Source organism: Uloborus diversus, chromosome 3 (assembly GCF_026930045.1).
Source record: "Uloborus diversus isolate 005 chromosome 3, Udiv.v.3.1, whole genome shotgun sequence".
NCBI classification, from domain to species: Eukaryota; Metazoa; Arthropoda; class Arachnida; order Araneae; family Uloboridae; genus Uloborus; species Uloborus diversus.
The window spans coordinates 88,902,103-88,918,305 of NC_072733.1; the positions used below are offsets into that span (position 1 = coordinate 88,902,103).

At 35.0% G+C, this 16,203-nt stretch overlaps 1 protein-coding gene across 1 annotated transcript; it reads left to right on the forward strand.

Moving 5' to 3' along the window:
* Window positions 1-12,873: 12,873 nt before the first annotated feature.
* On the forward strand, window positions 12,874-15,969 carry LOC129218838 (uncharacterized). The gene has a single exon (XM_054853160.1). It carries the CDS (start codon window positions 12,874-12,876, stop codon window positions 15,967-15,969), a length of 3,096 nt encoding a protein of 1,031 aa, XP_054709135.1.
* Window positions 15,970-16,203: the final 234 nt, after the last annotated feature.

Consider the following 16,203-nt stretch of genomic DNA (forward strand, 5'->3'; position numbering starts at 1 on the left):
TACCGACCCGTGGGTCAAAAGAGGTTGAGAAACACTGATGTAGAGAATGATCAGATGAATTAAAGCAATGAGCACTCCTTAACTATGTTGAAAACTCTGAAATATGATCAAATGCTGTAATTACAAGTTTTAATCATTTTCAGTACTGAATTCATGCAATGTGAAAAGTGTGCAAAACGTAGACTGTCATGAATCAAAACAAAACTATTAAAAAAAAAAAAAAAAACACAATTATATTCAAAAAAGCACACAATACGGGGGAGGGGGAGGAGGATCTACAGTAAGGGTGCCATTTCTCTCTCCGTAGGTTCATTCTTTTCACCCTGGCTGCCTACTTTTTGAAAGGTGCCTGTTTTTCACCCTAGTTAGAGGTGCAATTTCGGCTCCGTAATGGGTGCCGCTGGTGAACAAGCGTTTCACCCCTGAAAGGTGCCGAATGCAACCTGTAGTTTTAACAGTGTATTATTATTATCTAACTTTCAGTCATAAATTTGAATGTTGAAACATGCATATTGTTCTGGGAAAGTTTGGTTTGAAGCCGCTGAAGCTGAAGTTTGAGCTGCACTTTTCTTCGTTTGTGGTGTTATTTTCTTGGAATAATTGAAAATTACAGGAATACTTAAATTGTCCTTTCTGATCCAGAAAAGCTATTTTGTCCTTCTGAGTGCATTATGAAAAGTGCTTCGTATTTTTTTTTTTTTTTAATTCTGTTATTCTTTTTAGTGTAAATGTATTAAACGTTTCACAAACTAATTTATGTTTCACAACATACAAGTTACTCGTGTAAAGATCCTAATATGTCTCTTTACTTAGCGTCGTTATCGATTATTGGCATAGATGAGGATAAAAATCCTAAGAAAGCAATGATAATGTATAAATTTCATGCTAGTTCCAGAGAAGCCTTCATTCAAAATTTTCATTATGATTACCATTAGTATTGCTGTTGTAAGGCAACGAATTTTTGTAACAATGGGTTTTATATTTAATCATTTAATAGATAAATTACATGAACTTTACTGTTTTCCATCCTAACCGAAATAATAATTTTATTTTAGAATTGAATTTTTCAGCGTTAAATTGTACCCTAAGATTAAACAAATCATTTAGTGAAATCCCGAAGTCTCGAAATGGTATAGTTGATGAGATATAAGCAAAAGCAAGCCTCAGAATTTCCGTGATAAACATGACAAGTATAATAAAAGTGCTTTAAAAAAACTCGATTTTTTTCATAAGTGCATCAATACAATGTTCCAAGTAGTTCACAGTTCAAAAGAACGGTCGTTCATTTTAAGGATTCGTTCTTTTAGATTCGTTAGATGAACGAAACATCCCTAATTGAAAGCAACGTTCCGCGGACGTCTTAAACTTCCGTAGGACAATAAGAAGTGTTTGTTTAAAAAAAATTTTTTTAATAAACTACTTACATCTATAATATGGTAAATCAGCATTCAGCAGTAAAAACAACGCTTGACTTTGAAGCATAGTTGAAGAAAGCTTTTGGAAATTTGTCTAACACCCTGCGAAATGCATCACTAACTTTCGAGAATTCTTCAATCAAGATAAATTTTATCATTTACGGCGATTCTTTCCTCTTTGGGTCAGAAACTCGTGTTCAAATCTTACTCAGTTTAACGAAAAGTTCACTCAATTTGACAAGAATTTTAATCGCAGAATTTTTCACGAAGCCATGTATCATCAAATGCGGTGGAAATTTTTGAGAGTGAAGGTTAAATTTTATGTTATGAAACAGTCCCGAAATGACGATGCTTCAACGATGAGAGGTCTCTGTAAAGAAATGTAAATAGTGTATTGTGCACATCCGGGGAGCGGTTAAGGAAAACCACGTTAAACTTGTGTATGAAAATAATACCAGGAAAAAGTAGCGAAATTTATTGAAGCAAATGTGCAAGAGATAAAACTTTTGATTTTTCCTTGCTTTTATTCCTGTAGTCACACAATGTAATAGATCATGACAATTTTTTAAGCAGGTGTTTGACGAGAGACTTCGATAAAGTATTTTATAAAATAGAATTGAAGATTTAATTGTTTTGGACTTGCCTGGATTGTGAACAGTGGATGCAGTTTTTCTTAATTGAAGTAAACGCATATAGAGATTATTTTACTCAACCACGGTACTAAAACAGAATATTTTCTTCATGTAACTAAAACTATACGAAATACTTTACCCTCCAACGACACTAAAACAGAATCTTATTTTCATGCAATTAAAACTGTACGGAGTATTTAACTCCCCTACGGTACTAAAACAGAATCTTCTATTCAAGTTATAAAACTAGACGAGGAATTTTTCTCCCCCGCAATACTAAAACAGAATCTTTTCTTCGTGTAAATAAAACTATACAAAATATTTTGCACAGTACTAAAACAGAATCTTTTCTTCGTGTAACTAAAACTACTCAATATTTTAATCGATATTAAGAAAGTAACAAAAGAAAGAGAAAAAACCTTTTTTTCTACATGAAATTAAAATCACGTGCAATATTTTACCCTCCTTGGTACCACAAAACATTAGTTTTTTCGTGAAAGTATGGTTACAAGAAATAGTTTATTGCCTCATAGTAAAAATAACTAAAGATCGAGGAAATGTTGTGTCTGTCATTTCCTTGCCAAGAATACACGATTTTTAAGCAGTTTTTTAATGAAATGTTTCGCTTTTTAATTGAATGCGATTATTTGAGTAGTCAAGAAGCAAGTGATTTGTTTTCTTGCGTTTTAAAAAGCATTTGCCAGTTTCATTTACCGATTGTTTGAAAACAACAACAAACAACAAAAAAACTCGTTTCAAAACACAAAAGAAACATTGAAGTCATATTTCAAATAGGTAATTTTGCGACTCTTTGAACATTTTATTGAAAAACTAAAATGACGAAAAACAAACTTTTATTACTATTTAATGAATAATTGAATTTTTACGATGAAAGATTTGCATACTTTTAAGGTACTGCTTAAAAAGCAAAACATTTCTTGAAAATGTAAACTGAACAAGTAGAAGGATCAATAGTCGGGGCTTACTCAAATTTTACGGGGTTCTTTGAATCAGAAAGGAATGGTCCCCGACTGTTGATCCTTCTATTCTGCTTTTGAATTTATGATTTGCCTTATCTGTGTACGGTTATAAAACTATTTCAACGGTGTAGTTATTCAGTAGTACTTAATAACATTCTAAACTATTGGATTTATACATTTTTCATTTTAGTTCTTTTGGTTTTTACGCAGTCGGGTTTTTTGTTTTTATTTAATAATTTTTATTTAAAAAATATATTCTTAGCAGAGATAAAAGTGTGGGGAAAAATGGTTAAATAAAAGCTGGAAGCCGTTACTACTTTAAAATATATTACTGTTCGAAGTCGTTGCTCTGACGGATTATTTAAAATCAGAAGCAGTAGTTTGACGTAGATTATTATGATCACACTACTCGTAGGTGCTACTTTCAACAGGTGCAGGATTTAGATTGGTTATTGGCAGGCCCAGCGAGAGCCCATATGAGCCTTATCGGAAACTAAAGACCCAAATCTTGGGGGGGGGGGGCGACACTGACGCAAAAAAAAGGAAAGAAGGAAAGAAAAAAAAGGGGGGGGGGCGGCTTTCGGGAATAAAAACATTGTGCAACAGCAGCCATTAAATAGCAATTAAGAAGTACCGAATGCTTAAAAAGTACCATAAACTAAATTCCAAACAAATTTGACAGCATTCTAATACGCGTTCTAACAACGACAAAAAACACCGTGAACAAATAATACAAAAATATCGAAGCTAATACTCTAAATTTAACACAAAATTACATCCCTGCGCATTATGTTGGTTTATTTCTATAGGAATTCTGCATAGAAAAGATGTACTGAAACGGAATGGAAAATAATCTAAAAGTTTCCAGTAAAATATTCACAAGTCATGTTTTTATTAAATACCATAAAAAAGAGACTTTTTAATTCAGATGTAACAAAAATCAAAATTAACTCTACTTTGCAGTTGATGTCTTCATGCATAGTTAATTTCAAATGCATTTTTGTACACAATTGTAATCCGTTACAATTCAATAACATAAACGACAAATGCTAAGGAAAATATTGACGTACTGTAGATAAAAAATAGTAACGCAAAAGCAATCGCTAATAAACATAATAGTTTTAAAAATACTAAATTTTCTTGCAGCTTGAATAGATACTGAAATATCTAATATTTTATAATGCTTAAACATTTCATTTATTAGATTATGAACAAAAAAAAAGTTAAATAAATTTCAAACGTATTAAAATCTTACTTTTGAACTGCATATAACCCCGAAGAGCTGTTTTGAGAACTTCCAAATTATAAGAAGAGAAAACTGAGATTTCAAACGCACAACGTTACATAGTTTTTCTTCCCATAACTGCCTAACGAAAAATGCAAAATTATGCACTTCTGTGTGTACTCCAGCTACAGAAACAGTTTACTACAGCATTTAACCAAAACGACTCAAAATACGATATTGCAATCTAAAAGTCAGTAATGTAGCTTGACTACGGAGCGATGGCGGATGACCTGGAGGCGGAAACGGAACACTTCACTTTATAATATGCAGGATTAGTGCCTATAGTGCGAGCAGTAAAAACTTTACTGCTTGCGCGTTCGCGCTGATCCTGCCTATTATAAAAATGAAGTATTCTGTTTCTACTTCCAGTTCATACGTTATCTCTCCGTCGTCAAGCTATGCACTCAATTTAACACGCACATCACATTGATACAATAAAAGGGCACTTTTCTAAACCCTTAACTGGTGAAGTGATTGCTTTTTTTTTTTTTTTTTGCAATATAATTTGGAGTAACCCCAACATCATACTTCTTTTGCACTGCTCATCGTTCAGAAAATTGAAACAGGAAATTTTACAATGGTTTTGTATCATTTTTAATTTTTTTGTATATAATTACTACTGAAAAGTACCGTAAGAAACACATTATGTAGGGCGAGTCAAAAGTTCATTTAAACTTAAAACATAATAAAAAACGACATACATACGACATATAAGAAAAGTTTTTAGCAGCAAAAACTTTTATAGCTAAAAATGTCACCGGTAGAGGTCGCTGTACTGTTAAAAAAGTTACTGAGAACCTATTTTTAAGCACATCACTTACTCGAAATGTCTCCGAAACAGTTTAGCTTAGAATTGAAAAGCAAGCATATCCCCTTCTCGAAAATGATTCACCATTAACTCATTTTTGAGACAACTCTGTATTCAAGAATGATACAACTTGCGCATTTTTTTGAAAACAGACCGAATAACTCTTAAATACAGTGGTGTCTCCACAGTTATCATTTTCGCTGTTTATAATAAATGATCTGATGCAATGTGAAAATTAGTTTTAGGATCAGTAACTGTGCTCTCAAAAATGTATGCGTGATCAACAAATATTTTGCAAAACATATTCAACACAGAAATATTTGAATATAATCGTTGTGAAATACAATATATTACATTGCCTCAACTAAAACTTTAGTACATACAAGTAAAACTTTAACCGATTGACGAATTTTACACAAAAAAATTAAGGTAACATTTACCAATGCATGCTGGATCCGGTAACTTAATTGTTTTACTGGTAAGACTGTCATTTTAATAGATTATAGAAAAGTAAAAATGTTCAGCAATGAACACTATTTACTGAAGTTTAGGGCTAATCCACTGAAGTTAGGGATCAAAATATCACCAAACAGGCAATTGCTTCGTTCAAATGTAGAAGTAATTTTCATCCGTTACACCTTCTTGACGGACGATTATCTAGTTATCAATAATTTACAATAAACAAATTGCTTAATGTGTTTTATGGAAACATTCCTTTGTTCATTAAACATCAACCAGTAGGGTAACGGCACCAGTAACAGACATGCTTAAGACATCACTCTCAGGTTAACTCAATTTTCTGACCCTTTAAATGTAGTTAGATTTTTATTACATGCTTTTCTTTAACTTCACTCGTTGTACGTAACTTTTTATTTCCGCTTTTTCCTAAAGTTTGGAGTGCTGGAAACATGTTTACATACATGTATATACTGAAAAAAAATTGTTTGTTTGTTTGTTTGTTTGTTTGTTTGTTTGTTTGTTTGTTTGTTTGCTTGTTTGTTTGTTTGTCTGTCTGTATGACCGGATTTTTTCAAATCTTGCAACTTTGATTAAACCAACTTCCAGATGTCCTAGGGTACTATTTTTTTTTAAAACACTCGTCATGGATGACAATACAAGGTTCCATCATGAGTTTTGGACCCGGATAACCAGGTCGATGATGACGGACCGGTATACTCGCGGGTTACATGCTCTTCTTTAACTTCACTCGTTGTACGTAAATTTTTAATTTCGCTTTTTCCTTCAGTTTGGAGTACTGGAAACATGTTTACATGCATGTATATGCTGGAAAAAAAATTGTTTGTCTGTTTGTTTGTTTGACCAGATTTTTTCCTATCTTGCAACTTTTTTTTTAAACCAACTTTCAGATATCTTAGGGTGATAATTTTTTTAAAAAAACATTCATCTTAGATGACAATACAAGGTTCCATCATGATTTTTGGACCTGGACATCCAATTCGATGATGACGGGCAGGTATATTCGAGGGTCAAAAAAAAAAACATAATATGTAACTAAAATTAAAAAGTCTTCTTACAGACACTCTAAACCGCCAAAAAAAAGTGACTAACAACGAAAAGAGAAACAGCAACACAGCGCAAAAGAAGGTTGGAAAAGGCTCGTGTGAAATATACAGCTAAGAAGCTTAATAATAATGAAGATGTTCAACCCAAGTGACAGAACGGGAACGTTTTTGACCACGTCGTTTAAAAGAAACCGCCTGCAGAACGTAAAGTTTGCTTAGCAGCAAACAGGTTGAAAAATTCACAATCTCGCTCAATCGAGATTTCTGAAGAACGCAAAGCTCGCCAAGAATCAGATCGTCAAAGTAATTCTCAACGTGAAGCAAATGAATCCGATCAAAAACATAAAGCTCGCTTTGTGATTGAGCAAGCTATACGTCGAGCTACTAATCCTTTCAAACGACGGACCATTGAAAATAACCCCTGTTTTGCCTTATCTTTGATGAATTGAGTTTCAGTTTAAGTAAGTTTGTTTCTATTCTTGGTAGTGTGAACTTGAAATATCTTTAAGTTGTCGTTAACCCCACTAAGTACTTTACAGCAATCTCTACTTGTTTCTTGTGTTCTTTTTTTCAAAATCAATTGAAAAGTCAAGCTTGCTACACTTTTTTGCTGTTATTATTATTACATGATTTTCTTTAACTTCACTCGTTGTACGTAACTTTATAATTTCGCTTTTTAATTCAGTTTGGAGTGCTGGAAACATGTTTACATGCATGTATATACTGAACAAAATTGTTTGTCTATATGACCGGATTTTTTCAAATCTTGCAACTTTGATTAAACCAACTTCCAGATGTCCTAGGGTGCTATTTTTTTAAACACTCGTCTTAAATGACAATAGAAGGTTTCATCATGACTTTTGGAACCGGACATCCAGGTCGATGATGACGGACCGGTATATTCGGGTGGTTACATGCTTTGCTTTAACTTCACTCGTTGTACGTATTTTTTTAATTTCCCTTTTTCCTTCAGTTTGGAATGCTGGAAACATGTTTGCATGCATATACTGAGAAAAAAAATGTTAGCCTGTTTTTTTTTTTGTTTTTTTGTCTTTATAACCGGGTTTTTTTCAAATCTTGCAACTTTGAATAAACCAACTTCCAGATGTCCTAGTGTGCTATTTTTTTAAACTCTCGTCTTTGATGACAATACAAGGTTCCATCATGATTTTGGACCTGGACATCCAGGTCGATGATGACGGACCGGTGGTCAAAAAAAATATATATATATATATATATATATATAACTAAATTAACTATTTTGTAACAATAAGCAGCACGAAAATTTTTTTTCTTTAAATTCATTTTATTTTTTTAATACAGTTTTTAATTTATGAAACCATATTTATTTTTAAAAATAAAAATAATTTTGAATTTTTATCAAATCTTACAATTTTGATTAAACCAACTTCCAGATGTCCCAGGGTGCTATTAATTTTTAAACTTGATGCATGATGCAACCTTGTATGGACTTGGACATCTAGGTCGATGATGACGGACCGGTACATTCGGGGGCTAAAAAAAAATATAAAAAAAAACGAAATATATAACTAAAATTTAAAAACATTTCTTACAGACACTCTAAACCACCAAAAAGAAGTGACTAACAATGAAAAAAAAGAAACAGCAACGCAGCGCAAAAGAAGGTTGGAAAAGGCTCGTGACAAATATGCAGCTAAGAAGCTTAACGAAGATGTTCAATCCAAACGAAGAAAATTAGTGACAGAAAGGGAACGTTCTTCACAACGTCGTTTAAACGAAACCCCTTCAGAACGTAAAGTTCGCTTAGCAGCAAATAGGTTGAAAAATTCACAATCTCGCTCAATCGAGATTTCTGAAGAACGTAAAGCTCGCCAAGAAAGAGATCGGCAAAGAAATTCTGAACGTCGAGCAAATGAATCCAAACAGAAACGTAAAGCTCGCCAAGAAAGAGATCGGCAAAGAAATTCTGAACGTCGAGCAAATGAATCCAAACAGAAACGTAAAGCTCGCTTGGCGATTGAGCAGCAGCGGAGTTCTAAACGTCGAGCTGAAGAATCTGAAGAACAACATGAAACTCGCTTAGCGATTGAGCAGCAGCGGAGTTCTAAACGTCGAGCTGAAGAATCTGAAGAGCAACATAACACTCGCTTAGCGATTGAACAGCAGCGGAGTTCTAAATGTCGAGCTGAAGAATCTAAAGAACAACACGAAGCTCGCCTGACGATTCAACAGCAACGGAGTTCTAAATGTCGAGCTGAAGAATCTAAAGAACAACACGAAGCTCGCTTGGCGATTCAACAGCAACGGAGTTCTAAATGTCGAGCTGAAGAATCTAAAGAACAACACGAAGCTCGCTTGGCGATTCAACGGCAACGGAGTTCTAAACGTCGAGCTGAAGAATCTGAAGAACAACATGAAGCTCGCTTAGCGATTGAACAGCAGCGGAGTTCTGAACGTCGAGCTGAAGAATCTAAAGAACAACACGAAGCTCGCTTGGCGATTCAACAGCAACGGAGTTCCAAATGTCGATCAGAAGAATCTAAAGAACAACACGAAGCTCGCTTGGCGATTCAACGGCAACGGAGTTCTAAACGTCGAGCTGAAGAATCTGAAGAACAACATGAAGCTCGCTTAGCGATTGAACAGCAGCGGAGTTCTGAACGTCGAGCTGAAGAATCTAAAGAACAACACGAAGCTCGCTTGGCAATTCAACAGCAGCGAAGTTCTCAGCGTCAAATGATCAAAGTTCTAGAAAATGATGCTCGTTTAGCATATATCCGTCAGCATGTTTCTCAACTTCGTATTGTAGAACGAGAAAGTGAAACGCTTAAAGAACGTACATTTCGCTTGGCGAATGAACGCTTTCGAATTTGCCAACATCGTTACAACGAAAGTCTTGAAGAACATACAATACGTTTAACCAAACAACAACAATACCGTCAACATATTAATGCTGATATTACTACTTTTGAAAAAGAGATAAACTCATTTTGTGACATATATGTCAAATTTGTTCTAAAAGGTGCTATCCAAACCAGGTTCTAAAGTTTAAATTACCATCTCCAAAACCTGAATTTCTTCCCGATGAATTGATCGAAAAAGACCAGTTAGTGCTGTGTCATCGTTGCAAGAACCATATTATAAGTCGTAAAACGACCTCACCACCAAAGGCTTACTGGAATAATCTTTATCCCGGAGAAGTGCCGAATGTTTTGCAAGAGCTCACGCAATCTGAGCAACGACTACTGTCTCGTATAATACCATTCGTCAAGATCATTAAATTCAGCGGTTTATACGGCCAGTATGGTTTCAAAGGTCAAGCTATTCTTTTTGCACAAGACATCTTTGAAATTAGTGAGAAATTGCCACGTATGCTTCCCAGATCTCCAGATGATGCAGGAATCATCGTAATAACCGAGAGGCTTGAAAACTTAGACATCACACGGGAGTTTTCAATTTCTCGCGATCGAGTTTACGCTGCTCTGCAATGGCTTATCCGAAATAACCCATTATACTGTGACGTTGAAATTGATTATAACGTCGAACTTGATAATAGCGCGTTAGTTAGAGTGGCAGATGAAGTCATAGAAGCTGTCCACGTCGAGAATGAACAACCTACAGCATATGTTCAGTTGAACGATAATTCTTCAATTTTAAGAGCATCATGGAATCAAGCTAATGAAATAATATTCAAAAATTTTCCAGGAATTCAGTGCTGTGCTATGGTTTTGGCCAACATCACAAAGGCCTCTATAATCTCCCCTCATTTGTGGACAAAAAATATTTTAGATATGAACATGATTGAAGGCGACAACTTGTACAAAACAGTTCGCATTCTTACTGAACAAGGACACGAAGAAGCATTCGAAATAGTAAATGGTTTTTTATTGGTTAAAAATTTTAATGTCATCAAACACGGTGTAACCATTTTTGGCAGAAATTTTACATTGGAATACAACGATGAGCCACGTTTGTATGGAGTTCTCAATGATGCAGCGAACGAAGGGAATATTGGTTATACTTTACATGAAGCACTGTCAGAACTATTCCAAAATTATACAGCGGGTATTTTAATTTCATCGGGAAAGTCGTATGGTGTCATGTACTACAACAATATGTACTACTTTACAGATTCGCATTCATGTGGACCAAAAGGTGCAAGTGCCAGAGATGAATCAGGAAGAGCATGTGTGATTCAGTCACGTACACTTAGTGATGTGGATCGGGTAAATACCCAGCGGGTAGGTAAATATTTTTTGGGTATTTACCCGGGTATTTACCCAAGGGCTGGGTAAATACCCAAAAACTGGGTATTTTACAAAAAAATGCAAAAAGTGAGCGAGAATTTTTTTTAAAAAATCTAAATATGAAATAATTGGTAAAACTGATACATACATATGTATTACACAGTTTATAATATTTTTTATTGAAACACTTAATGAAATTATGAAAGAAACATATCATGAACCAAAGAATCTTTCTTCTCAATGCCATAATTGGAGAAGATGTTAACTTTTTTTTTTTTTTTGTAACCAGTTAAGCTTTTTACTTTTTGTAGAATGGCTTTTTATATGTGAATATCATATTAGCTTGCTGAGTTGTTCCACACAATAATATTTTAAATATGCGATCAAAATACAAATTTTAGAGAAAAATTTATTGTTTTGTATATATGGTTGGTTATACAGGGTGTTCTGTTTTAACCTGCAAGACCTTTATTTTTGCAACCGCTAGTCCTAGATGCATACTTCCAATTGCAAAAATATTCAAAATCAAATGCAGAGTAAAGATATTGAAAGTTTGAAACAAAAATAAAAATGAGTCAAAAACTACAAAATTTAACTTTTTCTACGACCCTAGGTCCCTTAACTTATATTTAGAGAAATGATCTGCATTTAAAACTTACTGACACAAAAAAACTTGACATTTGTGCAATCAAAACTCAAGGAGATATTCCATTTAAAAGTTTTAAGGGACCCTACAGAAGATGAGATTAGAACTTATTACCCTTTCAGAAGAATGATAGGTTGGCAAAGTAAAAAACACAAGGTATTTACATTTTTCATTTCTATTCAAAAATTCATGCAAATGTTATGCCGTGATACGCAAAACAAGCTGCAAAACCTTGAACAATTTGAAAAATCACACTCTGCACACATATAATTTTATATTTTATATAAACACTCATTAACTGCTATATTTTCCCCCAAAAGATGTTACTGAGGGCGAGTGTAAAGTGGTGTAAGTCACAAAACACTGCGTTTCATATCTCAGTGAATATTTGTCCTACTCATGTCAAACTTTTTTTGTAATTGTTTTTCAATGGAGATTATTTCCCTAAATATAAGTCAGAGGACCTGGGGCTGGTGTAAAAAGTTAAAATTTGTATTTTTTTACTCATTTTTATTTTTACTTCAAATTTTTAATATCTTAAGTCAGCATCTGATTTTGAACATTTTTGCTATTGGAAGTATGCATCTAGGACTAACGGTTGCAAAAATAGAGGTCTTGAAAGATAAAACAAAACACCCTGTATATATACATAGTGGAATACAAACAGAAAAGTATTAAAGTTGGATATAAATTTTTGAAATAAATACCCAGGTAAATACCCATTTTGGGTATTTACCCGGGTATATACCCTGGGTATTTACCCCTAAAAATAAATACCCAGGTATTTTACATCACTACGTACACTACAAGAACTTGTACGTATTTGCAAAAGAGCGACTGGATCTCGTAACGTGCAATTTACAATTGACTATATCAAAGTAATTTTTGATGAATCAGTAGAAAATCAAAATATTTTGGCTGAAGAAGCAAATCATCCACAATTGCACAACTCCATTCAACCTCAAACTCAAGTACCTTCCTGTCAACTGGTGCTTCAAACATCTGTAATGGCACCGATAGACTGTGCTCAACCAGATGTTGAAGATGAACTCGAGTTGAACGAAAATATCAATGAAATCAGAAGAAAGACTCGTGATAACATTGTTAATATCGGACATGAGCTGAAAGCTGAAGAGTTAGCTTGGTTTTTCTTGTTTCCGTATGGCATAAATGGCTTTAAAACATCAAGAGCAGTCAGTATCACTGCATTAGATTACTTTCAAAGCCGAATTCTAGGCAATGATTTACGATTTCAACGCAATGATTATCTCTTTTATGCTTTATCGATGTTCGAATATGAACGAGTTAAATCTACCATATCTGCTTGTACTAAAAAAAATCATGGACAAGATGGCATGATCGAAGACGTTCATTTGTATTTAAGAAATTTGAGAGGTTCTGCAGCCTATTGGAGAGGGGCTTTAAATGAACTCGTAGCCCAGATTAAATGTCTGGGGCCACCAACTTACTTTGTCACCTTCAGCTGTAATGATTTGCATTGGACTGACATGAAAAAGGCGTTGTTGATTGTCGACGATCGCTCCGACGAAGATCCAAATGACTTGGACATTATATCGACACAGCGCCTTATAGAACAATATCCAGTGATTGTTAGTCGTCATTTTATGGTCAGAGTAAATGCTCTCATGAAGTTAATCCTCCGCAACAATAAAATCTTGGGTGGCAAAGTAAATGACTTCTGGTGGCGCGTTGAGTTCCAAAATCGTGGCAGTCCCCATCTGCACATGATTATTTGGATTGAAAATCATCCTTCGTTCGAAACACCTGAAGGAATCCTAAAACTTGACGAAGTTCTGACCTGTGAATTACCCCCCGTTGACGATGAACTTTATGAGATCGTCAAAAAGTGCCAAATACATCATCATACGCATACGTGTGAGAAAAATAACTCTGATACCTGCCGATTCAACTTTCCCAGAAAAGTTTGCACTGAAACACGCATCATCGCTCATACATCAGATGAGTTCATTCGTAACGGTGGAAGAATTTGCCTCTTGAAACGCCGACCCAAAGAGAGTTATGTGAATAACTATAATAAGTCACTTCTTTTGATATGGAAGGGCAACATGGATATTCAACCATGTGGCTCCAATGAATCTATAGCATATTACGTCGCTAAGTACATATCCAAGTCCGAACCCACACAGTTAAATTCCAGCATTGCACAGGCGATTCAACAAATCCGCCGAGATGAGACAAATATTTCTCGCAAACTTTTCAAAATATGTATGCGTCTAATGAGTGAGCGACAAGTTTCGGCATGCGAGTGTGTTTTTAGACTCTGCCATTTAAATTTACGAGACAGTGCAAGACAATGTGTTTTCCTCAACACCAGAAAAACCGAGCAAAGATACAGAGTATTAAAATTCAACGAAGCGGGAGATAACACCGGACTGTGCGCAAACATCTTTGATAGATACGAAAAAAGACCTCTGGAGCATCAAAATTTCAACTTTGCGAACATGACCTTGATGGAATTCGCCATGAAATTTAAACCATATTACGCGAAACCACAAAGCAAAGAATTTGTTGAGGAGAGTATTGACATTGACGTTTATAATGATAATGTTCCCCATAAGAGAAAAAAAAAAGAATTGATTACTTTGATGGACAATTGTAAAATAGAAATAAGAAATGTAACTGCTGTTGTAAGAGTTCCATACTTCGTTGCCTCCACTGATCCGGAGAATTTTTACTATAGTCTTCTTCTGCAATACATGCCCTACCGCTCGGAGCAAGAACTACTTGAAGGATTTAATTCTTCAAAAGAAGCCTTTCTTGCTCGAGAAGAGGCTTTAAAAAGAAACAGCGAGCAAATGGAAGAATATCGAGAACGAGATAGACAACTGGAGAATGCCTTTAACCAAGCTCACGCATTCGAAATACTCGATGCAGAACCGCTTGAATTGCAGGAAGACGTTGACGAAGAAGTTTTGGAACAACAAATAATGGACGACATTCAATTTCAAAATGCAGTCCAAGCAATGAACTTGCGTCAAAAAGACATATTCAAGTACATTACATCAAGTATTCAAGACCAATTGGGTGGCAGCCAACACCGAGAAAGACTTTTCATCACTGGCCAAGCTGGCACTGGAAAAACATTTCTTTTCAATCTACTGAAAAATCAAGTCAACCGATGTTACGCCAAGCCAGTAGTCAAAGTATGTGCTTTAACAGGTGTAGCTGCACGATTGGTTGGAGGATCCACATTACACAACTCGTTGAAATTACCAGTTCAAAAAGATGGTCGTATTGTGGAAATGCCTTTACTAACTGGAATATTTCTCCAAACTATGCGTCGACTTTGGACAGACATTGAATTCTTCTTCATTGATGAAATATCCATGGTACCGTACGAGATGCTATGCATGATTGACTCGCGTTTGAGGCAATTAAAGAACACTGACAATTTTTTTGGAGGCCTTAACATTCTAGTATTTGGTGATCTAATGCAGCTTCCACCTGTGAGAGGAAGACAAATATTCCAACAGCCCGAGCACATGATTCCTGCTACTGACTTATGGAAACTTTTTTCTTTGGTAGAATTGGTGGACAATATGAGACAGCAAGGAGACATGTTGTTCGTTGACCTCTTAAATGCTCTTAGAATTGGTGAACTCTCGGCACAGCATATAGCTGTTTTACTTGAGAGAGAAAATTCTGATATGGATGGAGAGTTTTCCATTGAAAGAGCCTTAAGAATCTACCCAACTAACAAGCAGGTAGATGAACATAACAATCGAGTTCTCCAGTATTTCAGGAGCAAAAATACTAGTATCTACAAAATTCGTGCCCAAGATCAACTAATCGATGCAACAAAAAAACTCAACGAAAATACAAGTATCGATAGCATCATTTCAAAAGACATTAACAAGACCGGAGGTTTACCGCGAGAATTAGAAATTTTCGTAGGAGCTAAGGTTATGTTAAGAGCCAATATTGACGTCACCAAAGGTCTTGTTAATGGAGCTATAGGATTTGTAAAAGAGATTGTTTGGCCATATTTTCGCAGAGCTCAAGTGTATGCCGAGGACATACCATCTGTTCTCATCAATTTCGGTAAAGACGGCATACACAAAATCGAGCCGAAATCCATTCAATTTCCAGCTTTATACAGTTATGGAACTGCTGAAAGGCGAATGTTGCCGTTGATTTTGTCGTGGGCTTCAACTGTACATAAAATGCAGGGAAGTACTGTGGACTATGCAGTTGTCTATCTTGGAAATAAACTATTTGCTGAAGGACAAGCGTACGTAAGCTTGAGCAGAGTAAGATCTCTTGCTGGACTCCGGATAGAAGAGCTCGACTGCACAAAATTAACTGGCAAGAAGCCTTGCAATAATGATGCTCTTGTGGAAATGGAGAGAATGCGGAGGTACAGTGAAAATGATGAAAGAATACGAAATAGTACTGTCAAAAATGCTTGAATTTTCAATGTGGACTAGACCTACTGGGCAAACCACAATTTAAAAAAAAAAAAAAACGTTTCTGACTATTTACCTCTCAAGTGGTGTGGAAAAAGTAGCATTTTGCATGTGTCTAGTGATGTGATATACTAGAAATATTGGTATTTTGTAATTAAAACTAAAAAGTAGAAAATAAAAATAATAAAAAAAATTTTAAAAACATGCTTTTCTTTTTTTCATTCAAAAAAATGAACT

Excerpts from the sequence above, each read along its gene's own strand:
- LOC129218838 (XM_054853160.1), top strand. The coding sequence starts at position 12,874 with ATGATCGAAGACGTTCATTTGTATTTAAGAAATTTGAGAGGTTCTGCA.